The sequence below is a fragment of the Mus caroli genome, unplaced genomic scaffold, assembly GCF_978045245.1.
Source record: "Mus caroli unplaced genomic scaffold, Mus_caroli_1 scaffold_20, whole genome shotgun sequence".
Lineage (NCBI taxonomy): Eukaryota > Metazoa > Chordata > Mammalia > Rodentia > Muridae > Mus > Mus caroli.
Genome location: NW_028227275.1, coordinates 51146332 through 51164537, shown reverse-complemented (window position 1 = coordinate 51164537; position 18206 = coordinate 51146332). Strand labels below are relative to the sequence as shown.

Here is an 18206-nt window from a genome sequence, read left to right as displayed (position 1 = left end):
GGGCGACCCTGTGGCGTGCGACACCACCGCCACCCGTGGTGCACGGGCCGAATGGATCACGTCTTCCGTAAACTAGACGAGCATAGCGGTGGAGCTCCGCCGTCCTTCCAGGCGGGGCCCAGTGAGCGCCTAGGGTGCGCGGGGCGGCGGCCGTGCCCTCGGGGCGGCTCCGGGCGGCGGCGGCCAGTCTAGGGCTGCAGTGCAGCGCGCGGCCGACAGTGGGCGCAGCAGCGGCAGTGGCCGTGGCGCTCCACGGCGGGCGGGCGGCGCCGGCGGTGCCCCGGGCGCGCACACACTCTCTCGCTCTCTCTCTCTCTCTCTCACACACACACACACACATACACACACACATACACACACACTCACTCACACACGCACGCACACACATACATACACACACATACACACACACACACACACCGCCTCGTACACACTCACACACGCTCCGGCGCGCACACGCGGCGCGCAGGCCAGAGGGAGGAGGCTCCGCGCGGCTCGGCGGCGGCGGCAGCGTGCTCCGCGGGCGGCCCGGAGGGCTGGCGGGCGGCCCCCGCTCCCCGGCTCCGCGGCTCCGTGCAGCCCGCGCGGCCCCCGCCCTCGGACCCGCCCCCGGGGGTCGCCCGGCCCCATGCCCTGCAGCGGCGGCAGAGAAGCGCGCGGCCGCAGGCGGCTCTGAGGAGCCCGGAGGGAGCCGGCGACGAAGGGGACCATGTACCGGGACCCGGAGGCAGCCAGCCCAGGTAAGCGCGGCCCCGCGAGGGCTGGGGCACCCCGCACGGGCTGGGGCGCCCCGCACCGGCGGGTAGGACGGCTGCAGCGCCTGGGCGCCGTCTCGGAGCCCCAGCTTGGGGCTGCTGTCGGCTGGAGCCGCACGAATTGCATCCCTTTCTACCAGGGTCATCCGTGCCCCGGGGGCGTGGGTTCTAGTGGCAGAGACTCTTATTCAAACCCCGCAGTCGGGACATTGGTAGGCTGGATGCCCGGGGCCGACTTCGCAGTGTCCCCACAAAGACCTCCCCCCCACCCCCAGCAGCCCAAGGACAACGTGTGTGGCGGAGCGAGGAGCTGCTGTCCCCGTGGGAGCCGGGCAGTGCCCTCAGAGGTACCCCCTGCTCCCCAGCACCAGTGCCCCGGGGATGTCAGTGTTGGGGGACCTCAGGGCAAAGAAGATCCTGGCAGCTTTGGGCCAAGATGTGGGCACAGAGGAGCGGAGTGTCATCTGCGGTGCCAACTGTGAATTGAGAGGGCTCCAGGGGGCAAGTGGGAATCTGGTGCAGCGGCGGGGGATAGAGGCTTCTGGGAGGTGGGGAACCGCAGGAGCGGTGAAGGGGGAGGCAGGGGTACCTGAAGAGGAAGCGCAGCAGTGGATGACAATGGGGGCGGCGGGCAGTGTTCTCCTAAGCTTGGGGAGGGGGGACGCAAAGAATACCAAACTCACTCCAGTCCTACCAGGGAAAGGGGGAAGGGGGCCGCACCCCTTTGCCTTTCTGAAAGGGAGTGGCTTGGGAGCCCACTGTTGGCTTAGCATCCATCTAGCATCCTTGGAGCCTAAGCCAGGAATCTCTCCTTCTTCCTCTGGAGATTGCTCTGCCATTTCCTCCTTGGCTCCTGCCGCCTCCCCCACGCAGTGCCCACCTGTAGACAGGTCTCCTTCAGCTCCTGTCCAGGCTCAGTTCCAGCTCCCACCTGGGATACTTCTCTAGACCCAGCAGGACCCCCCTACCCCCACTCCTGCTAGTTCACGCCTCCTGCCCTCCGGGGTCTGTTTCTGGGCTGCTCTCCAAGGCTAAAAGCTCCAGCCTAAGACCTACTTCTACAAGACTCTCTGGGTTCCCCCTACAAGGGTCTCTGGGGGAGGCAGGTGCTGTGAAGAAGGCCAAGCCGAAACCCTCCACAGTAGGGGACTCAAGTCCTTGAAGCTCTGCACAGGAAGCTGTTGGACACTGGCTTTGCCCATTTATGCCCAATCCACACTTGCTGTCTTCTTCCCAGGGGCAGTCCAAGTCCACTGAGGTTGACCTCCTGGGGGCCAGACACTGTATTCAGTCAGCACTGGGCTCTGAGACTCAGTCTTCTCTGGAGCTTCACGCCCTTCTCTAAATGTCCTCTAGGTGTGGGCTGAAGGGCCATTACCTTTGAGGGGCCTTTTCATCATCTATCTGAACAGACCACCTAGCCTGACATTTCTCCCCAGGGAGAGGTAGGGGCATCCTCTTGCTTGCTTCGTTCTTGTTAGTTGAGTTCAAAGCCCAGCTCAGGAGTGGGGGGTGTGCAGTGGGGATGGTCTCCATTGCGATTAGGTCACAGGCCCTGGGCCATGCCCTCACCCACCCACTGCTCTCCTTCTAATACTTTGGCATCATGATGTACCACTCCTCCAAGCACCTCTGCCGTCTCCACAGAGACCAACTTGATGTGCTCAGCATCTTTCGGGCAAAGGGCCTGGATTCCGTAGCTGCTTCTGACAGGCTTTCAGCCCCTGGACCTTCCCTTTCCTGCTTGCCCATCTTGTCCCTTGAAACTGCAGGGCCCACCCATGCCTGTGGTGAGAGTGTTTCTGACTGTGAAGGAAGCTGGTGAGGTTTTTTTTTCTCTCTGGTGTGGGCATTGGACTGGTGGAACCAAAAATAGGTTGGATCGGGGAGGGTATGTTTGAATCCCGATCCTCTGGCATCTCTGGGGCCTTCTGTGCCCCTTAGTATCACCATCCACTCCTTAGAATCCCTGTAGTTCCATGTCAGAATTCCATTCCTAGCAACTTACTCAAGGTCTCCCAGACTCTGCTGTCCCTATGTCCCCCTCCCTTTTGCCTGCCACCAGGTAGGAGTGAGATATGCAGATTAATTCCCAGTGAGACTCAGACCAGTCCCTCATCTCCCCTCTGGTCCCACAGGAACCAGTACCTCTTACAGCCTGATCTCTTCATCTACCCTTCTCAGGAACACCTGTGGCCCATTGTTGCTTCATTACAAAAAAGGAAAAAAAGGAAAAAAAAAAGATATCCTCTTCTGCTCCTCATGCCCTGAACCAGTGCCAGAGGGCTCGCTCTCTCTCTCCCCTCACTCCCTCTGCAGGTCCCCATTGGGCTCATCCTAAGACCAAGACTTTACCTGACAGCTGCTATTCTCTCTCCACCTGATCCCTGGCCCCTAGGCGTTGTTACTCCTGTTATTATAAAGAAGAGGTGGTGGAAGAGAACAGAAGTCAGGAGCCAGGTGGAGAATGCAGACCTGGTCTTTCCCATATACACCCATGAGCTACTGCTCCAGGCTGCCCAGCCCCCCACCCTCTACCTGCAGCCTCCTCTATCCTCTCCCTCCCAACCTTCATCTTCTGCATCCCAACGCTGGCCTGGCCTGCCTCCTTTAGTCTTTCTGACTGCCTGTCCCAGGCTGGGCAGGGCCTCAGCAGGCCTGCAGGGGTCAGCGTTGCAGTGGGCAGGCAGGACAGGCAGGACAGCAGTGGGAAGGAGGAGGGAGGGAGAGGTGACCTTGCAGTGAGCTAGTGAGCAAGGCCAAAGAGAAGGGCTGGGAGAGAGAGGTCAGGTCCCCAGGGCTTCCTACTCAGTTACCAGGCTTCTGGGACTTTGTTAGTCCCACTGGACAGCAGTGCCTGAAGCCTTTATTTGTCCCACCTGTTAGTGGATTCTGTCCCCTGCAGACACTCTGTCAGGCAGGTCATCCACTAGGGGTGAAGGGGACACACACACACACACACACACACACACATGCGCGTCCTTGACATGGCAAGGTAATTACTGTCTAAACCAACTATCAACTCCCTGGGCACAGTTAAGGGCAGAGTCTAATGAAGGGGTTGGTGTGAAGCTGGAGTTAGGGATGAAAGAACAGATTAAGTTTATGGTATAAGGCCCATGGATGGGACCAGGGCTAAGGCTGGGTGTGGAAATCCAACAAAGCCAGACTGTCCCACAATTTCCCTGACAACTGCTCTCCAAAGGACAGTCCTCCCCTAGCTGACCCCACCTGACCGGGCCTCATTTGCTGTAATGCCTGTGTCCTGGGCTTGGCGCAGAGGTTAGAACATCAGAGCATGTGGTTCTCCCTACAGGTATGGCAGGGTTTGAGGCTGAGCAGGTCTAACACTGGGTTGGGATATAGGGGCCCCTCTAAGCTGTAGAGTTGCTGTGGAGACAGGGCTATCACCGACTGCTCTGTGGTGTTCCATGGCCCTTTAGAGACAGCTTGGCCATCAGGCTATGTGTTTAAGGACCCAAGGGTTGAGAAAAGAGATGGCCCTGAAGACCTTCTTTGATGGTAGGATGCTACAGAAGGTCGGATCATGGTGATGGGCCAGCTTATGGTAGGTGGTAGGGGTTATGGGGAAGGCTAAAAGGCAGAGGAACAGGTGGGCATCAAGTAAACAAAGGGAAGTCTTTGGTCAGCCGGTCCTGGCCCTAGCTGACCCACAGACTCCAAGGGCAACAGAGCAAGGGCCCTCCAGCCCAGATGTTGAAACATGTCATGGGAAAGGACAGAGGAGGAGCGTGTGGTCCCCTCCCACCCACCCCCACTCTCCACCCACCACCTATTCTCCCAGGGACTTTGAATCCTTATTGAATCTGATGGACCGTTTTCAATAACTGCTTCCCCCAGGGGAATCAGGCCTAGAACAACAGGGGAATAGCTGGTGAGGGGGCCTGCGCTGGCTGGGAGGCTCAGTCCTGGGTGGAGGAGGAGGAGCTGGCTCCATGGCCTCTCAGAGACACTGAGATATCCCAGGTGGGCACAGACATCTCTGTGTCCCCATTCCATGGTCAGTGCCCACAGGTGGCACTCACGGTCAATGAGGTCAGCTTTCTCCATCAGGGCGGTCACTGCTCTGGCCAGGTGCCGGAGCCAGTCTGTGCCAGGCTAAGCCTGGGTACCCTTCTCCCTTGCCAGGGAACCCCAGCCAGTGGTGCCAAGCGAATCGTGCCAGTTCCATGGACATGGAGGTGCTGACCTCCAGGCAGCAGGGGGTAGCCCTGCTGGGCTTTGTCCAACTTGCCTCTGGAGGGCCAGACTTTGTCTCACCCAGCAGAATTCCCCAAGGGTTGGAGCAGAGTTGGCAGACAGAATGAGACCTGTGGAAGGGACTGGAGAGCGCCCAGCATCTATGCCTGCATTCCCAACCCTTGATAGGAAGGTGGGCTGGCTCAGCAGCTGCTCGGGAAGGCTGGGCAGCTTCTACCTGGAAGGGGCCCTAGGGAAAGGTATGTCACCTGGGGTGGTTGGGCCTGCAACTGAGTTATATGGTGGGCTGGGATGTTTGGGGAATTGGTATATCCACGTGAGAGAACATGTGGGGCTCCAGCGAGGGGGGAGGGGAAGCTGGGGTGCTAGCAGAAGCTTGGTGGCTGTGTGTGTACCTACGTGCGTGCGTGTGCGGGAGGCAGCTGGCTGGCCGTAATAGCTGCGCTCCTGTGCCGAGTGCCCTGCCCGCTGTAAACAGCAGCTAATGAGTGTATTCATAGCAAGGTGCATTGAGGTGCATAGGTAGCAGTAATGGAAAGCTCCCGGGAGGGCCCCTCCCCCCGGCCCTGTACTCAGCCTGACAGGGTGGGGACTCTCTAGGGATCCTGCCTACCCCCTACCATACCCTCAACCTGTCAACTTGGCTTCCATCTTCAGAGATCAGGGCTTCACCTGGTTGTAAGCAGGCATGAATGTGAACATGGGATGGGTTGTGAGGGTATTCTGTATACAGAGACAAGATTACCATGATGCTGAGTGTGTGTGTGTGTGTGTGGTGTGTGTCTGGTATGTATGTGTGTGTGTCTGTGTGTGTGGTGTGTGTGTGTGTGTGTGTGTGTGTGTGTGTGTGTGTGTGTCTGTGTCTGTGTCTGATGTGTGGTGTGTATGTGGTATGTGTGTCTGTGTGGTGTATGTTGTGTATGCATATAGCTGGGTTAAACTGAAGTCATCTGTGTTTTGGTGACTGATTCTGTGCATGTGTGTTTGCACCCCTCCCCCAGGCCCCAAGAGAAGGACTGTCCCCTGTATCAATAGTTACCCTGATAGTGACAGAACCAAGGTGTTGTCAGAGCAGGCTTGTGCTGCTGGCCCTGCTCCTTCAGTGTCCTTGGAGTTCGGGAGAATGAGGGCCTCTGGGGCTGCTCAGTGGAGAGAAAGGGGTGACCCTGTTCTTCCCACTGGAGGAGGCAGGAGGGAGGGTCTGAGTCCCAGCTTCAGGAGGCTTCCAGAGCTATGGTTTGCATCAGCAAAAAGGGGCCTCTGGTTCTTGTGCCTCCAGGAACCCCAGAAAAAAGAGAAGAGGGGTGCCAATGAGTCTGGCCTAACTGGTTGATGGTGTGTATGCCTACACCCTCCCAGGGCTGGGTAAGTGTGAAAGGGGTGTCTGCATGAAGCCCCAAACAGGGGAGTAGAGGAGAGAGCTCTGTGGCTAATGTGTCCAATTAAATTACTTCAAACCCTGCCGCGGCAGCTGCTCCCCGTGGGGCTCTGGATACAAATTGGATCCGTCTCATTACTACGGGATAGTGTCAGCAGGGCCAGAGAGCTGTGGCTGGCTTGGCCAGCCCAAAGCAGGCCCTGTCCTGCTTGCCCAATCTGAGTACACCAGAGCCCCCTAGAGGAGTTGCTCATCAAAGCATCCGCTGGGGTCTCTAGGTCCAGTGATATTAGCGTTCCCTGTCTACCACCTTATAACCCCTGACCCCACATGTAGCAGACCCAGGACCCCTCTGAGCCTCTGGTTTCTTCCTCCCAGAGTGGAGTAGGGTGTAATGTTGCTTAAGGATTCCTTCTCGGCTCTCCCAACACCTTCCCACCACTAATAGTAGCAGAAGCACTATAGCAGTATGTCTTGTTTGTGGAGTACTTTAGTATATGCTAGGTGCCTTATGTGTACGCCACTAGGGATGACTTGCTTAAACCAGGGCCCTAGGCCTATCTGCTGTCTAGGTGCATTCCTGCCGAGGTAGTTGCTGCTGTCTCATTTTTCCTCTGCCGTCTCAGTTTCCTCCTCTGTGAAATGGGCATAATGATGATTCTTTCTTTCTTGGGTGACTGGAGGATGAGGAGAGATGAGGCAAGAAGAGCAGTCATCTCAGAGCTTCGCACGTAGTAAACACTCTTGATGCGGAAGGGCAGCTGTTATCAACATTACCCCGTACTGAGAGATTGATGTGTGGGACGGGGGTTCTGGAAGCTCCGGGAAGGCCAAGCATGCTACTGCCTTAGTGCAAGAGTTGGGAAGGATTTCACTGAGGCCATGGGGAATAGCTGTCAATGTAGCACGGATTTGCGGAGTGCTCGCTGTGTGACACGCACTCTTCTAAACGTATTACATATCCGTCATCAGCATACCCTGGCGAGGACTTGGAATTAGAAGTCAGTTTGGGATTCTAGGCGTGCATCAGGATCCAAGAGCTTTGGGTACAGCGCTTTGGATCTTGAAGACCAAATAAGAGCTTGCTGTAGGAAGAAGCATAGGTCAGGCATTTGGCAAGGTGCAAAGGCACAGGAACCTGAGAGGGCTTGGCCAGTTGAGGCGGCAGTGACCAGTGCCCAAACATGGCTGGAAGGGAGACCCTAAGGAATGTAGTAGCCTGGAGTAAGGCTTGGGAAGATAAATTAGGCCTGGGCTATTGACCCAGGGAGCAACTGAGTCTCATGTATTCCAGACTGGCCTGGAATTTCTACCATAGCCCGAGAGGACCTTGGACGTCTAGTTTTCCTACCTCTCTGCCTCCCAAGTGCTGGGATTGTAGGTTTATACCACCACATCTAGATTTTGAAGTGCTGGGGATTCATGGCAGGCAAAAATTCTACCAAATCACATCCCCACTTTTGGTTTTTTTTTTAAGGTAATGGAAGCCCTTTGAACAGATGTCTGTAAAGAACTGCATCAGTGTGGTAGTGTGAGGGATGGGTCTCACCAGGAGACATACCTGCCCATCTCTGTCTCTGTCCTTCTGCCACATTCTCTCACCTAAACATGGTCAAGCCCAAAGCCAGGTTACTCGGGCTCTGACCTTAGCAAACCTGTGGGTGTGGGCATTTAGATGCCAGCCAGTCTGGATGGGCATCAGTAAAGACCCTGAAAAGGTGTTCTAGCACTGGGGTCATTAGACAAAAAAAAAAACATCTTTCAGAGATGGATGGGGAGCCAAGGGGAGTAGTAGTTACAGGGCCCCAGAGACATAGGTGATATTCCTATTGATTGGTCTGCATCCCATGCCCGTTTTGGGTATCAGGGACAGGCCATAACAGGACCACAAAAGTCACTCAAGCCTCCAGATCTGGGCTCCAGAGTCCCAACAGCACTAAACTGTCTCCATGACAGCTAAGCAGGGCACCCCTCCCCCTTTCCCATGCCCAAGCACAGGGGTCCATTTCCAGCAGGGTATAAATATATCTTCTTATTTCCCTTGGGTGCAGACATCCCAGGGCAAATAGACTTACACTGAGATTTTGGTAGCATACACACATGTTGGCATTTGAGTCCATATGCGCATACATACATTTGAGTGTGTGTGCATACATATATATGCATGAGGGAGTGTGTGTGTGTGTGTGTGTGTGTGTGCGTACCACCTTGCTTTTTAATCTAAACTTCACAGCTAGCGTAGGTTGTATAGGTGAGGAAGCTGATGACCAGAAAGCTAGAGGATCTTGGCTGGGCCATCCTACAAAGCAGGATAAAGAATTTGAGTCATTCTTACTCCATAGGCTGAGTGGTAACCACTGAGATACGCTGCCTAACACTTCCCTTATCCTACTAGGATCCCGGCCAGCCTGTCTCTCAGCCCATCTCTTAGAAGGGAGTGCTTAGAGTTGGTTTGGCTGCAGAGCCGGACTCAGAGGGTATCCCCAGCATCTTCCTTAGTGCTTAGGGCTGTCCCTATAAACCCTTTATTCTCCTGCCCCTGAATGGAGTAGAGATCCTTTCTTTTCCATTCTTCTCCAGGCAATGTGGAAAGATCTTCTTGCCAGAAGATCTGGGGAAAAGAGGAGGAGCCCCTCACACCCTGCTTGGCACCTGCCAGCTTGGGAGGAGCCCAATGAATTGTCTGTGTGGCCCTCCCCAACCTCATTCCTCCCTCTCCAGCCCCCGCCTGGTTGGGGAGGTGCGAAGGGAGTGATTTCACAGCCTGTCAGCTGAGGCCTAAAAATACCCAGAACTCTGAGATGTTTGGGCAGGGGGAGGAGAGAGCGTAGGGACCAGGGATGGGGTGGAGGGGTGCAGTTAAAACTCAGCCAGAGAGCCCTGGTGGTACCATAGTCCTGCTTGGGAGTGAGGGCTAGACCCTCTGTTCCCATGTCCCCCATCTGTCTTATTTGTGGAAATGACTAAGGTGGGGCTGGCATCCCTAGGGTTGTGAGAGCTGAGTTATGACAGCTAGAACCGAGGGAAGGCTTGGTCCTTGGTAGGAACCATAGACCCAAAGGCCCCCAGAACCTCATGCTGATGCCTCTTTCTCTCCCTTTCCACCCCCGAGTTGGCTGGCATCTTGAGGCTGTGGGAGCCAGGCTGTGCCTGAGCCTGCTTCCTTCCTGGAGAAGGTGCCTGCTTCTGTTAGAGGAGAGGCGTGAGGAAGGCAGTGGGGATGGGGGTGCCAGCAGGTGTGTGACGTGGTGAGCCAGCCACCCAGGCACTAGAGGGAAGCAGAGGAGAGAGGGTGTGGTGGCCCACGTCACTACCACGTGGCTATGCAGTGCAGCATGGCACGAGGTCTCCACAAACCAACCAGAACCCAGAGAGGGGTGTGTGTGTGTGTGTGTGTGTGTGTGTGTGTGTGTGTGTGTGTGTGTATGCATATGCATAAATGCATACTAGAGTTGGCCTCATCTTGGTGTTGGAATATGTGTGGGCATGTGTGACCCAGCATGACTATTCTAGGTACATACTGATTAAGAACAGATGAACAGGTAGGTAAAGAAGGATAAGCCACAGGCAGGGAAACAACCAAGAATGTGCAGTGTCAGGCAGAGCATGGGGACGCTAGGTCAAAATTAGCGAGAGATAGATTGCTAGATAGATTGCTCAGTTAGTAAAGGGCTTGCCATGAAGCATGAGGACCTGAGTTCAATTCCCCAGATATACATTTTTAAACAAAATCCTGGCACAGTGGGACATCCTTGTAATCTTAGCACTGGGGATGCAGAGACAGGCGGCATGCTGACCACCAGCCTAGGCACTTCATTAAGCTCTAGACCAGTGAGAGACCCTGATTCAAAAAAAGAAAGAAAGAAAGAAAAGAAAAAGAAAAAACTCCAAAAACAACAACAACAAAAAAAATAGGCAAAGCAAGGAGGGTAAACGTACCTGCCACCAAGCCTGTGCTCAGCCCCAGACTCACGTGATCTAAACAAAGAAAAGCTACTACAAGTTGTCCTCTGACCTCCATATGCATTCTGTGGAACCTGCATGTCCCCCAGACAAAATAAAAAGAAAACAAAGATCTAATAAACATAAAATAAAAACCAAGGTGAACTGCTCCTAAGGAAAAACACCCATGGTTGTTCTCTGGTCTCCACGTGTGTACATGCAAATGTGTGTGTGTGTGTGTGTGTGTGTGTGTGTGTGTGTGCGTATGTGTGTATGTATGTGTGTGTGTGCCCCACCCATACATGTAGGCACCTGTACACACAGACGTACAAATAATGGGGCTCATACCCCAGATCTGCTGTGCACTGATTCGCTTTGTCACCTTAACCTTGCAGTGCTTCCATTCCTGTTTATGAAATGGAGATCTCAGTTCTGCCTCAGGGGGCTCCTTAGTGAGTAAACCATGCATGCATGAGCTGTCACTGTTATCTGGCCCCTACTCTTAGATGTTACAGGTGAGAGCTGCAAGACTCAAAGAAGGCAAATGATCTTTCTAAAGTCACACAGTAAGTGAGTGGCTGAGCTAAGACTAGAACCTAGGCCACAGTGCTTTAAAGGGGACTCGTTAAAATGTGGGACCTTGTGAGCCTGCTCACTTTTATGCTGCAGGAAAAACTGCAGCCCCATTGGCATTTTGGGCCTAGATTTTCAGAATTGGGAACTCAGATAGTGCCACAATAAAGGGGTCTCTGGCTAGTGGCCTCACGATGGCTGGCTGGCCACCAAGTTGGAACCATTTCACAAGTAGCCCTTCGAGTCTCAGTTTCTTCACTATAACAGGAGGATAGGGTTGTCATGGGGATCAAATGGGAGCCCACACATCACATGTTAAGCAAGTGGCACACTCTGCCTTGTAAGTCCTCAGCAGGGCTAGCTGCCATTGTTGCCCATGCAGAACCTTCCTACTCAACCCTCCTTTTTTGACTTCTCTTTCAATCCCTTGGCCACCCTTGCTCCCTTGGACTACACGCCACAGGAATTTGATCGAGGCCTGACTTGCTGACAGTCAAGATCTACATTCATCTGCTGTCCACCACGGGGACTTAGTGCTTGAGTCCTCTGTGCCCCACTTCCTCGCCCACTTTCTGTTTGACCTTGGCCAAACACTACCTCTTTGTGCTTTGACCCTACTGCTGAGACACAGATAGACTGGAGCATACAGCCCCATCTGCTCCAGTCACATTACTGTGACCCGGAGGGTCCCCTGGCTCAGCCCACTGGAAGGAGCTACAAGTTAGCATTGGAGGAAAATCAGCTGGTTGTCCCCCATAATGTGGAACATCTGGGGCAGGAGCTAGCTGGTGGACTGCCGTGGTGCCCACCCTCACCTGTGGCTGAGTAGGAGGGTGCACAGGTCCAGCTGGCTGCGTACTGACATTGAGGAAGCTCAAGGACAATGATGTAGAGGTAGCCCTTCTTGGGACTCTGGGAGCTGCCACTCCAAGCCAGCCTCCCCAATTTTCCAGTCCTCTGGGGTTTTCTTCCAGTGGTTTCTCTTTCTTTCCTGCCCTCCTCCTCTCCTTCTCCCTCTTGGAGTCTCCCAGCGACTCCCTCTGCCATCCTCTTTTGTAATCTTGGTTATTTTGTGGGGTGACTTCTTTTTCCTCTCTGAAGAAGGGAGAGATGTCTGTCTCTGTGTCTGCTCTTTAGATTCTTCCCGTCTTCTTTCCTTCCTTTGTCTCATCCATTCTCTTCCTTTCCTTGTAGCTCCAGATAGCTTGTTTCTCCAGATAGCTTGGCCCCTTCAGCTGCACAGGTCTCTATTACTCTGCATGGGTACATCTAGGCTGCTTCTGGCTTCTGGTCTCCTGACTCACAGCCATTCAGGGGCCGGCTCCTAGCTACTACCATCTTCCCTTCCCTTCTTTCTTGTCCTTGAAACAACTTGACCCTCCACTGCCCCCACTACCCTGAGCAGCCCTGACCCAGGACGTTTTCGTGACTAGTGCCGCCACTCCCTCCCTCTACACACCCTCATTCCTGTGGGTTGAGAAAGGGGTCAGCCCAGGGCCCTGGGACTGGCAACCACGCTTCCTAATTAGCAGGAGGTAATTGCCTGGAAGAAAAAAAAAAACATTTAGAATGAGACTCCAAGACTCCAACTTAAAGCTGAGCCAGCTGGTGGCCCCTGGGGAGCAGGGAGAGGGAAAGCAGCCCAGGTCAGGGCCTCAGAAAGCCTCTTAGGAAAGGAAGCCCCCAAGGATTTTTCTGCCTTGTGTGCCAGGACCCCAGCCATGAGCAAGTGGGAAGAAAGCACTGAGCTAGCAGGCTCGCCACCATCAACTGAGTTCTGACTAAAAATGTGACCTAAGGCAAGCTACTCATTCATTTGAGCATTAGTGTTGACCCCTGTAAAGTCAAAGCCAGGTCACTCCTGCCTGCCCTCCATCCTCAGTGTCATGAGGTTGAGTTTAGTCAGTGGCTATGACAACACTTAGTAAGGTTACACATACTGCCGAGTGCAAGGTGTTACTGTCTCACCCATGTCCATGTGGCTCTCAGCTGAGGTCAGGGTGGGGCACGAGGAGGGTGGTCCTGCAGATACCCAAAGGATAGTGAGGCCTCTGAAATGTTGGGAGATAGCTGATTGAGTAAAGATCAGGCTTCCCATGACAGGGTTCTTGTCCACCAGCAGCATCACCTCAGAGGATGGATCGCTCCAGCTCTTTAAGCCCCGCTTTCTTCACATATAAGAGACTGAGCGTGATGCTTCCTCCTGCGAGTGTTTGTAAGGCTAGAGGATGTGATGTTTGCAGAGCTCTTAGTATGGTGCTTAGCATATAATAAGTGCTCAATGAATGGTACTAGATAGCTTTACTGTAATTAAAGTAAATTGACTTCACTCCTTTCCCTGAATTAAGAGAAGCTGTGGTTCAGTATTGTCTATGGTGGTTTCATCTGCTTTGCTTTGTTTGTTCATTCTGAAGTAGGGTTTCAGGTATCCCCAAACTGGTCTCCTGATCCTCCAGCCTCCACATCCTGAATGCCAAATTACAGGTGCGAACCATTATTCCCCATTTATGATGCGCTGGGAACCAGACCTAGGACCTGGCGCATATTAAGCAAGCACTCTACCAACTGAGCTGTGCCCCTAGCTCCCATCCCTGCCTTTTGTTTTGGGTGCTTGGGGGAATTTCTCCAGGCAGCCAGGCTAACTTCAACCAATTCAGAGTCACCAAACACAGCTACTTCATAAAGAGCCTCTCACCTGTAGACTAGGAGTGTCTTGTGGTTCTGGCCTCACCCAGCTCCTCACTTTAGTCTAGGGAAGGGCTGGGAGAAGCGTCTCCTTCAGGTGGCTGTGAGGTAAGGAGCCTCTGCCCCGAGGGAAGCAAATTATAGGCATTTTCTGGCCACGTAGTGGGAGGAAAGGTTGATGTTTGTCATGTCAACACCACCCACCACCTAGAGGAGGAATTAGCAAGTTTTGCTTGGTGCAGTTTGGTCATCTGCATTGTTCAGTCTGCATTGTGACCAGGACAGCATGGCATCTAACCAGACCAAGGCAAGGACAGACTAGTTGGAGCGTGCTTATGTTGGGCAATGATGCAAGCTCAGCATGCCAGATTGCCCTGGGAGCGGTGAGGGGGCGGCGGGGGCCAAGCCGTCTGCCGCTTCTTCCCTGTGCTCCTGCACCACCACTGGGGACCTTCTGTGCTCCTGCTCTGAGTGCAGGTTCCAAGACTGCCACCAGGAGGCAGTGTGGCAGGCTGCCCTAGAGGGAAGTGGGTGCGGTCTTTTGTATTGGCGGAGAGACTTGTGACTCGATGGGACCACACCATCTAAAGAAAAGGAGTTCTGGAGGTCTTCTCATGGCTCCAGCTGGGGTTTGGTTAGGAAGGAACTGACAAAGAGAAAGCTACAGCACTGTAATTGTGAAAAGGTTCTAGTCTCTTGAGTCTTCCTCTCTAGGAACAATCAGAGGGGCGGTGTAGAGGAGGTCACAGTTCTGAGACAGAGGAATGTTCAGCACCAAGGACAGGGATATCCAGGCCACATCTGTTTCAGTACCAAGGGCAGCACCAAAGCACCGAGTCACTCATCTTCCAAATCACTAACCCTGTGACAATATCTTGTAATATAGTGAAATAACACACTAGGGAATCTCAGACACTCTAAGTTCTAGCGACAAGTCTGAGAACAGAGAGGTGAGTGAGTAGCCCAAGGTCACACAGCTGATGCGTAGTAGAGCTGGATTCAGATCCCCAGCAGTGTGGAGTCCCTCTCTAACTACCTCTTTCCTTCTTAAACATCTCTGGAAGGTGCTTCATGTAACGTTGCTTCTTCAAGAGCCCTTGAGCTGGCAAAGATTAAGTGTACTCCCCTCCCCCACCCCAAACCCTGGCCGAGGATTTGAAATTCAGGATGGATGAGTCCTCTCTCCTGTGGCCTTCGTGGCTCCAAGCCTCAGGTGGGAGGAAGTCAGAGAGGACAGGTGCCCTTCCTGGCCCATAACGAAGCCTATAGCCTGGGGAGGTGAAGTTGAGTCATCAGTACTGAAGAACTGTGCAGTGCTCTGAGATCCTCCAATGAGATACAACATAGCGTTCCAACCCAGGCCTCTGTGCTGCCGTGTATTATTAATAACAATAAGATGCTGATTTAGGCCAAGGCACAACAATGCATTATTCATAGGAGTAACTAGTGGTCAAGGCTTGTACTTAATCATCACACATCCCTGATCCTGCCCCCGCTCCACACTCCTGCTGGAGAGGCCCTTCCTGTGAGCTCCTCCTTTCTTGGGTTCCTGCTGTCTGATGGATGTGATCGTTTTCATGGCTACCCAGGCAGCTCATCAGCTTTGGGAACAAGGTGGGCAGGGAGAGCAGCAGGTTCCTGGATCACTGGCTAGATACCCTGCACAGATCTGACACTTGAACCTGTCCATCCTGAATGGCCTTGATCCCGGTGGCTTCTGGCCTCGGCAGTTCTTTGTGATCTGCAGATGGCCTGTCTCCCTTCCTATTCTTTTGAGGCTGAAGGCCAGCACACAGCAATTCCAGGCCTCCCTAAGCCAGGAATTGTGGGAGGTGAGAGTGGCTGTGGTGTGGGGAGGAGGTTACTGGACAGAGGATGCCCTCCTGACCTCCATTAAGTGCGGTAATGGATGTGAAACCTTTGGTAAGCTGTCCAGCACTCCACAAACTGTTCCACACAGTACAAATGTGAGCCGTTATTCCCCAGGCCATGATGATGTCTGCCGGAAGAGAGAGCAGAAATAGGGAAGGTGTGGATAAACCCTGTAGCTTGCCCCGCAGGCCTCACCCTCTGTGGAGGAGTCTGAGTGTTGTGCATCCTGACATGTCCCTATCCAGTTCTTGCTGGACCAGATCCTGGCCCATCCGGATAATCCCCCATTCGCTGTTTACTCACTTGGCACCCCTTCTGAATTCTAAACTGTCTGCATGCAGCCCGGCCTCTGCGGCCCCTGCCAGCATGCTCGCCCTAGCTCACTCGCGCATTATCTGTTTTTATTACAGTCAAGGTTGAGAAGGCTTGCTTGTGTTAAGCCCCTATTTTCAGTTACTTGTAACTTTCCAAAACAATCCCCCTCAGGCTTTCCCTTGTTCTTGCCCCAGGTGAGTCCCAAGGTGTTGTGGGCTTCCTGAAGGACGCTCAGGGAGGATGTCCAGGAGGGCATGGGGGAGGGCATGGGGGAGGGCATGGGGGAGGGCAAGATCCAGCTTTCCTTTGAAAGGCACGCTGGGCTCTCTCCCCTCCTTTTCCTTTTCCTTTTCCTTTTCTCCCACCCATCTCATTTTCTCTTCCCCTTGCAAGGAGAGAGCTGCCAGGCTCCAAGGTGGGTGGCCTGGAAGGAGGAGTTTCAGAGTGAAGAGAGGACATAAAATTCTACCGAATGCCAAGCAGCGGGGCTTTGCCTGCCTGCTTGGGCTTCAGGGTTTGGCTTCACTTGTTCTGTCTTCCTTTCTCACCACATCTTGGCTTTCTGGTGTGTATTGGGTTAGAGGAAGAAGGGAGGTGACATAAGTACCCCAAATGTCCCTTCTCCATGTCCACATCACCTACCCCAGGCTGGTAGCTCAGTCTACTTGTAAATGCCACCCCTCCCCAGTTTCCATATGCTCAGCATTCATTTGGAAGGGGGCTTTATGTGGGAAGCCCTGATTCCAGCTTTCATGGCTTTCTGCCTTGAGTGGCATCCTGGGGGCTGAGAGAAGCACTGCCTAGTGCAGGATCAGGTGGGAGGAGGTGGGCTCAGGATGGGAAGGTGCTGGCAGACTAGACCCAACCACCCCCAACACTCTGCACTGCGCTCACTCTCACTCATTCTCTCCCTCCCTCTTCCTCTCCCTTGCCCTTCTCTCTCTCTCTCTCTCTCTCTCTTTCTCTCTCTCTCTCTCTCTCTCTCTTTCTCTTTCCCTCTCTCCCTCTCTCATAGTGTCTGTGCCCTAATCAGTACCGGTGATGGAGCCCTGGGCACGGTCTCAGACTACTCTGTTCTTTCCACTCCCAGCTAGCCCAGCGTCTGGCCCCAGCTTCTTCTGGGACTTCTTCTGGGCTTCTTCTGAGCCTCTACCAATTGAGAATGCTTTATCAGGCCAGCACCTGGGGGAAGGTCTGTAAGCATCCTATGCCAGAGGGGTGTCTGAAGTGCTGAGGAAACTCAGCTATGGCTCCCTCTGGGCAGTTCTTGAGAAGGAGACCTGTCTTAGTTAGGGTTTCTATTGTTGTGATTAAAACAAAAAACAAACAAACAAACAAACAAAGCCAGGTAGTGGTGGTGCATGCCTTTAATCCCAGCACTTGGGAAGCAGAGGCAGGAGGATTTCTGAGTTTGAGGCCAGCCTGGTCTACAAAGTGAGTTCCAGGACAGTCAGGGCTACACAGAGAAACCCTGTCTCAAAAAATAAAAACAAACAAACAAACAAAAAACCCACCACGACCAAGAGCAACCTGGGAAGGAAATGGTTTATTTTTATCTCACAGGTCCATAGCACAGTTTATCATTGAAAGAAGTCAGGGTGGGAGCTCAAGTCAGGAACCTGGGGGCAGAAGTCATGGAGGGACACTGCTTACTAGCTTGTTCTCCATGCCTTCCTCAGCTTGCTTTCTTGTACTGTCTAGGGCTACCTCCCAGGGGATAGCACCTCAGTGGCCTGGGCCCTCCGACATCAATTATTAATTAAGAGAATGCCCCACAAGCTTGCCCATAGGCTAGTCTGGCGGGGGCATTTCTCAGTTGAGGTTCCCTCTTCTTAAATGATTCTAGCTTGTGTCAAGTTGACAAAAAACAAACAAACAAAAATCTAGCCAGGACAAGCCCTTCCCCTAACTTCTTTATCCAGTGTCCAGTCTCTCTCTTCCCTCTAGCCATGGAGTGTTTTAAGAAACAACATCCCTAGGGTAGCATAGAGGAGAGCCATGGGACATAGGTCCTGAAGACCTCATGTCCTATCTGCTTTTATCTCTCTCTTGTTATGTGTTCCAGGGCAGTCTCTGAGTCCTTCTGACTCTCAGTTTCCTTCACTGTAAAATGGGCATACGAGATTTACTTTCATTTAGGTGTAGTGACCTCATACCTTTAGTCCCAGAACTCAAGAGGCAGAAGCAGGGTCTCTATGAATTCGAGGCCAATCTGGTCTACATACTGAGTTCTAGGACAGCCAGAGCTACACAGAGAAACCCTGTCTCACATACACTCCCCAAAGGAGATTTGCTTTCAAATAAGTACTGAGGGCTGTGGACCTGACTCATGTTATCAACAACTATTACTGAAAGTACTTGGTAAGAAGGTCAGTGGTGCCGGGCGATGGTGGTGCACATCTTTAATCCCAGCACTTGGAAGGCAGAGGCAGGCAGATTTCTGAGTTCGAGGTCAGCCTAGTCTA

General features: G+C 53.4%; 1 protein-coding gene across 5 annotated transcripts in view; it reads left to right on the top strand.

Annotated features, from left to right (window-relative positions):
• Window positions 1-255: 255 nt before the first annotated feature.
• Syt7 (synaptotagmin 7) overlaps window positions 256-18206 on the top strand; it is a 62026-nt gene continuing 44075 nt past the window's right edge. For 2 of the 5 annotated variants that reach the window (XM_029472667.2, XM_029472665.2), the window contains exon 1: window positions 256-740. In XM_029472667.2, coding sequence (XP_029328527.1) covers window positions 710-740 — 31 coding nt within the window. In that variant the 5' untranslated portion in view covers window positions 256-709. The remainder of the gene's footprint in view (window positions 741-18206) is intronic. The other 3 variants (XM_021152360.3, XM_029472668.2, XM_021152359.3) reach the window with 3 other exon arrangements.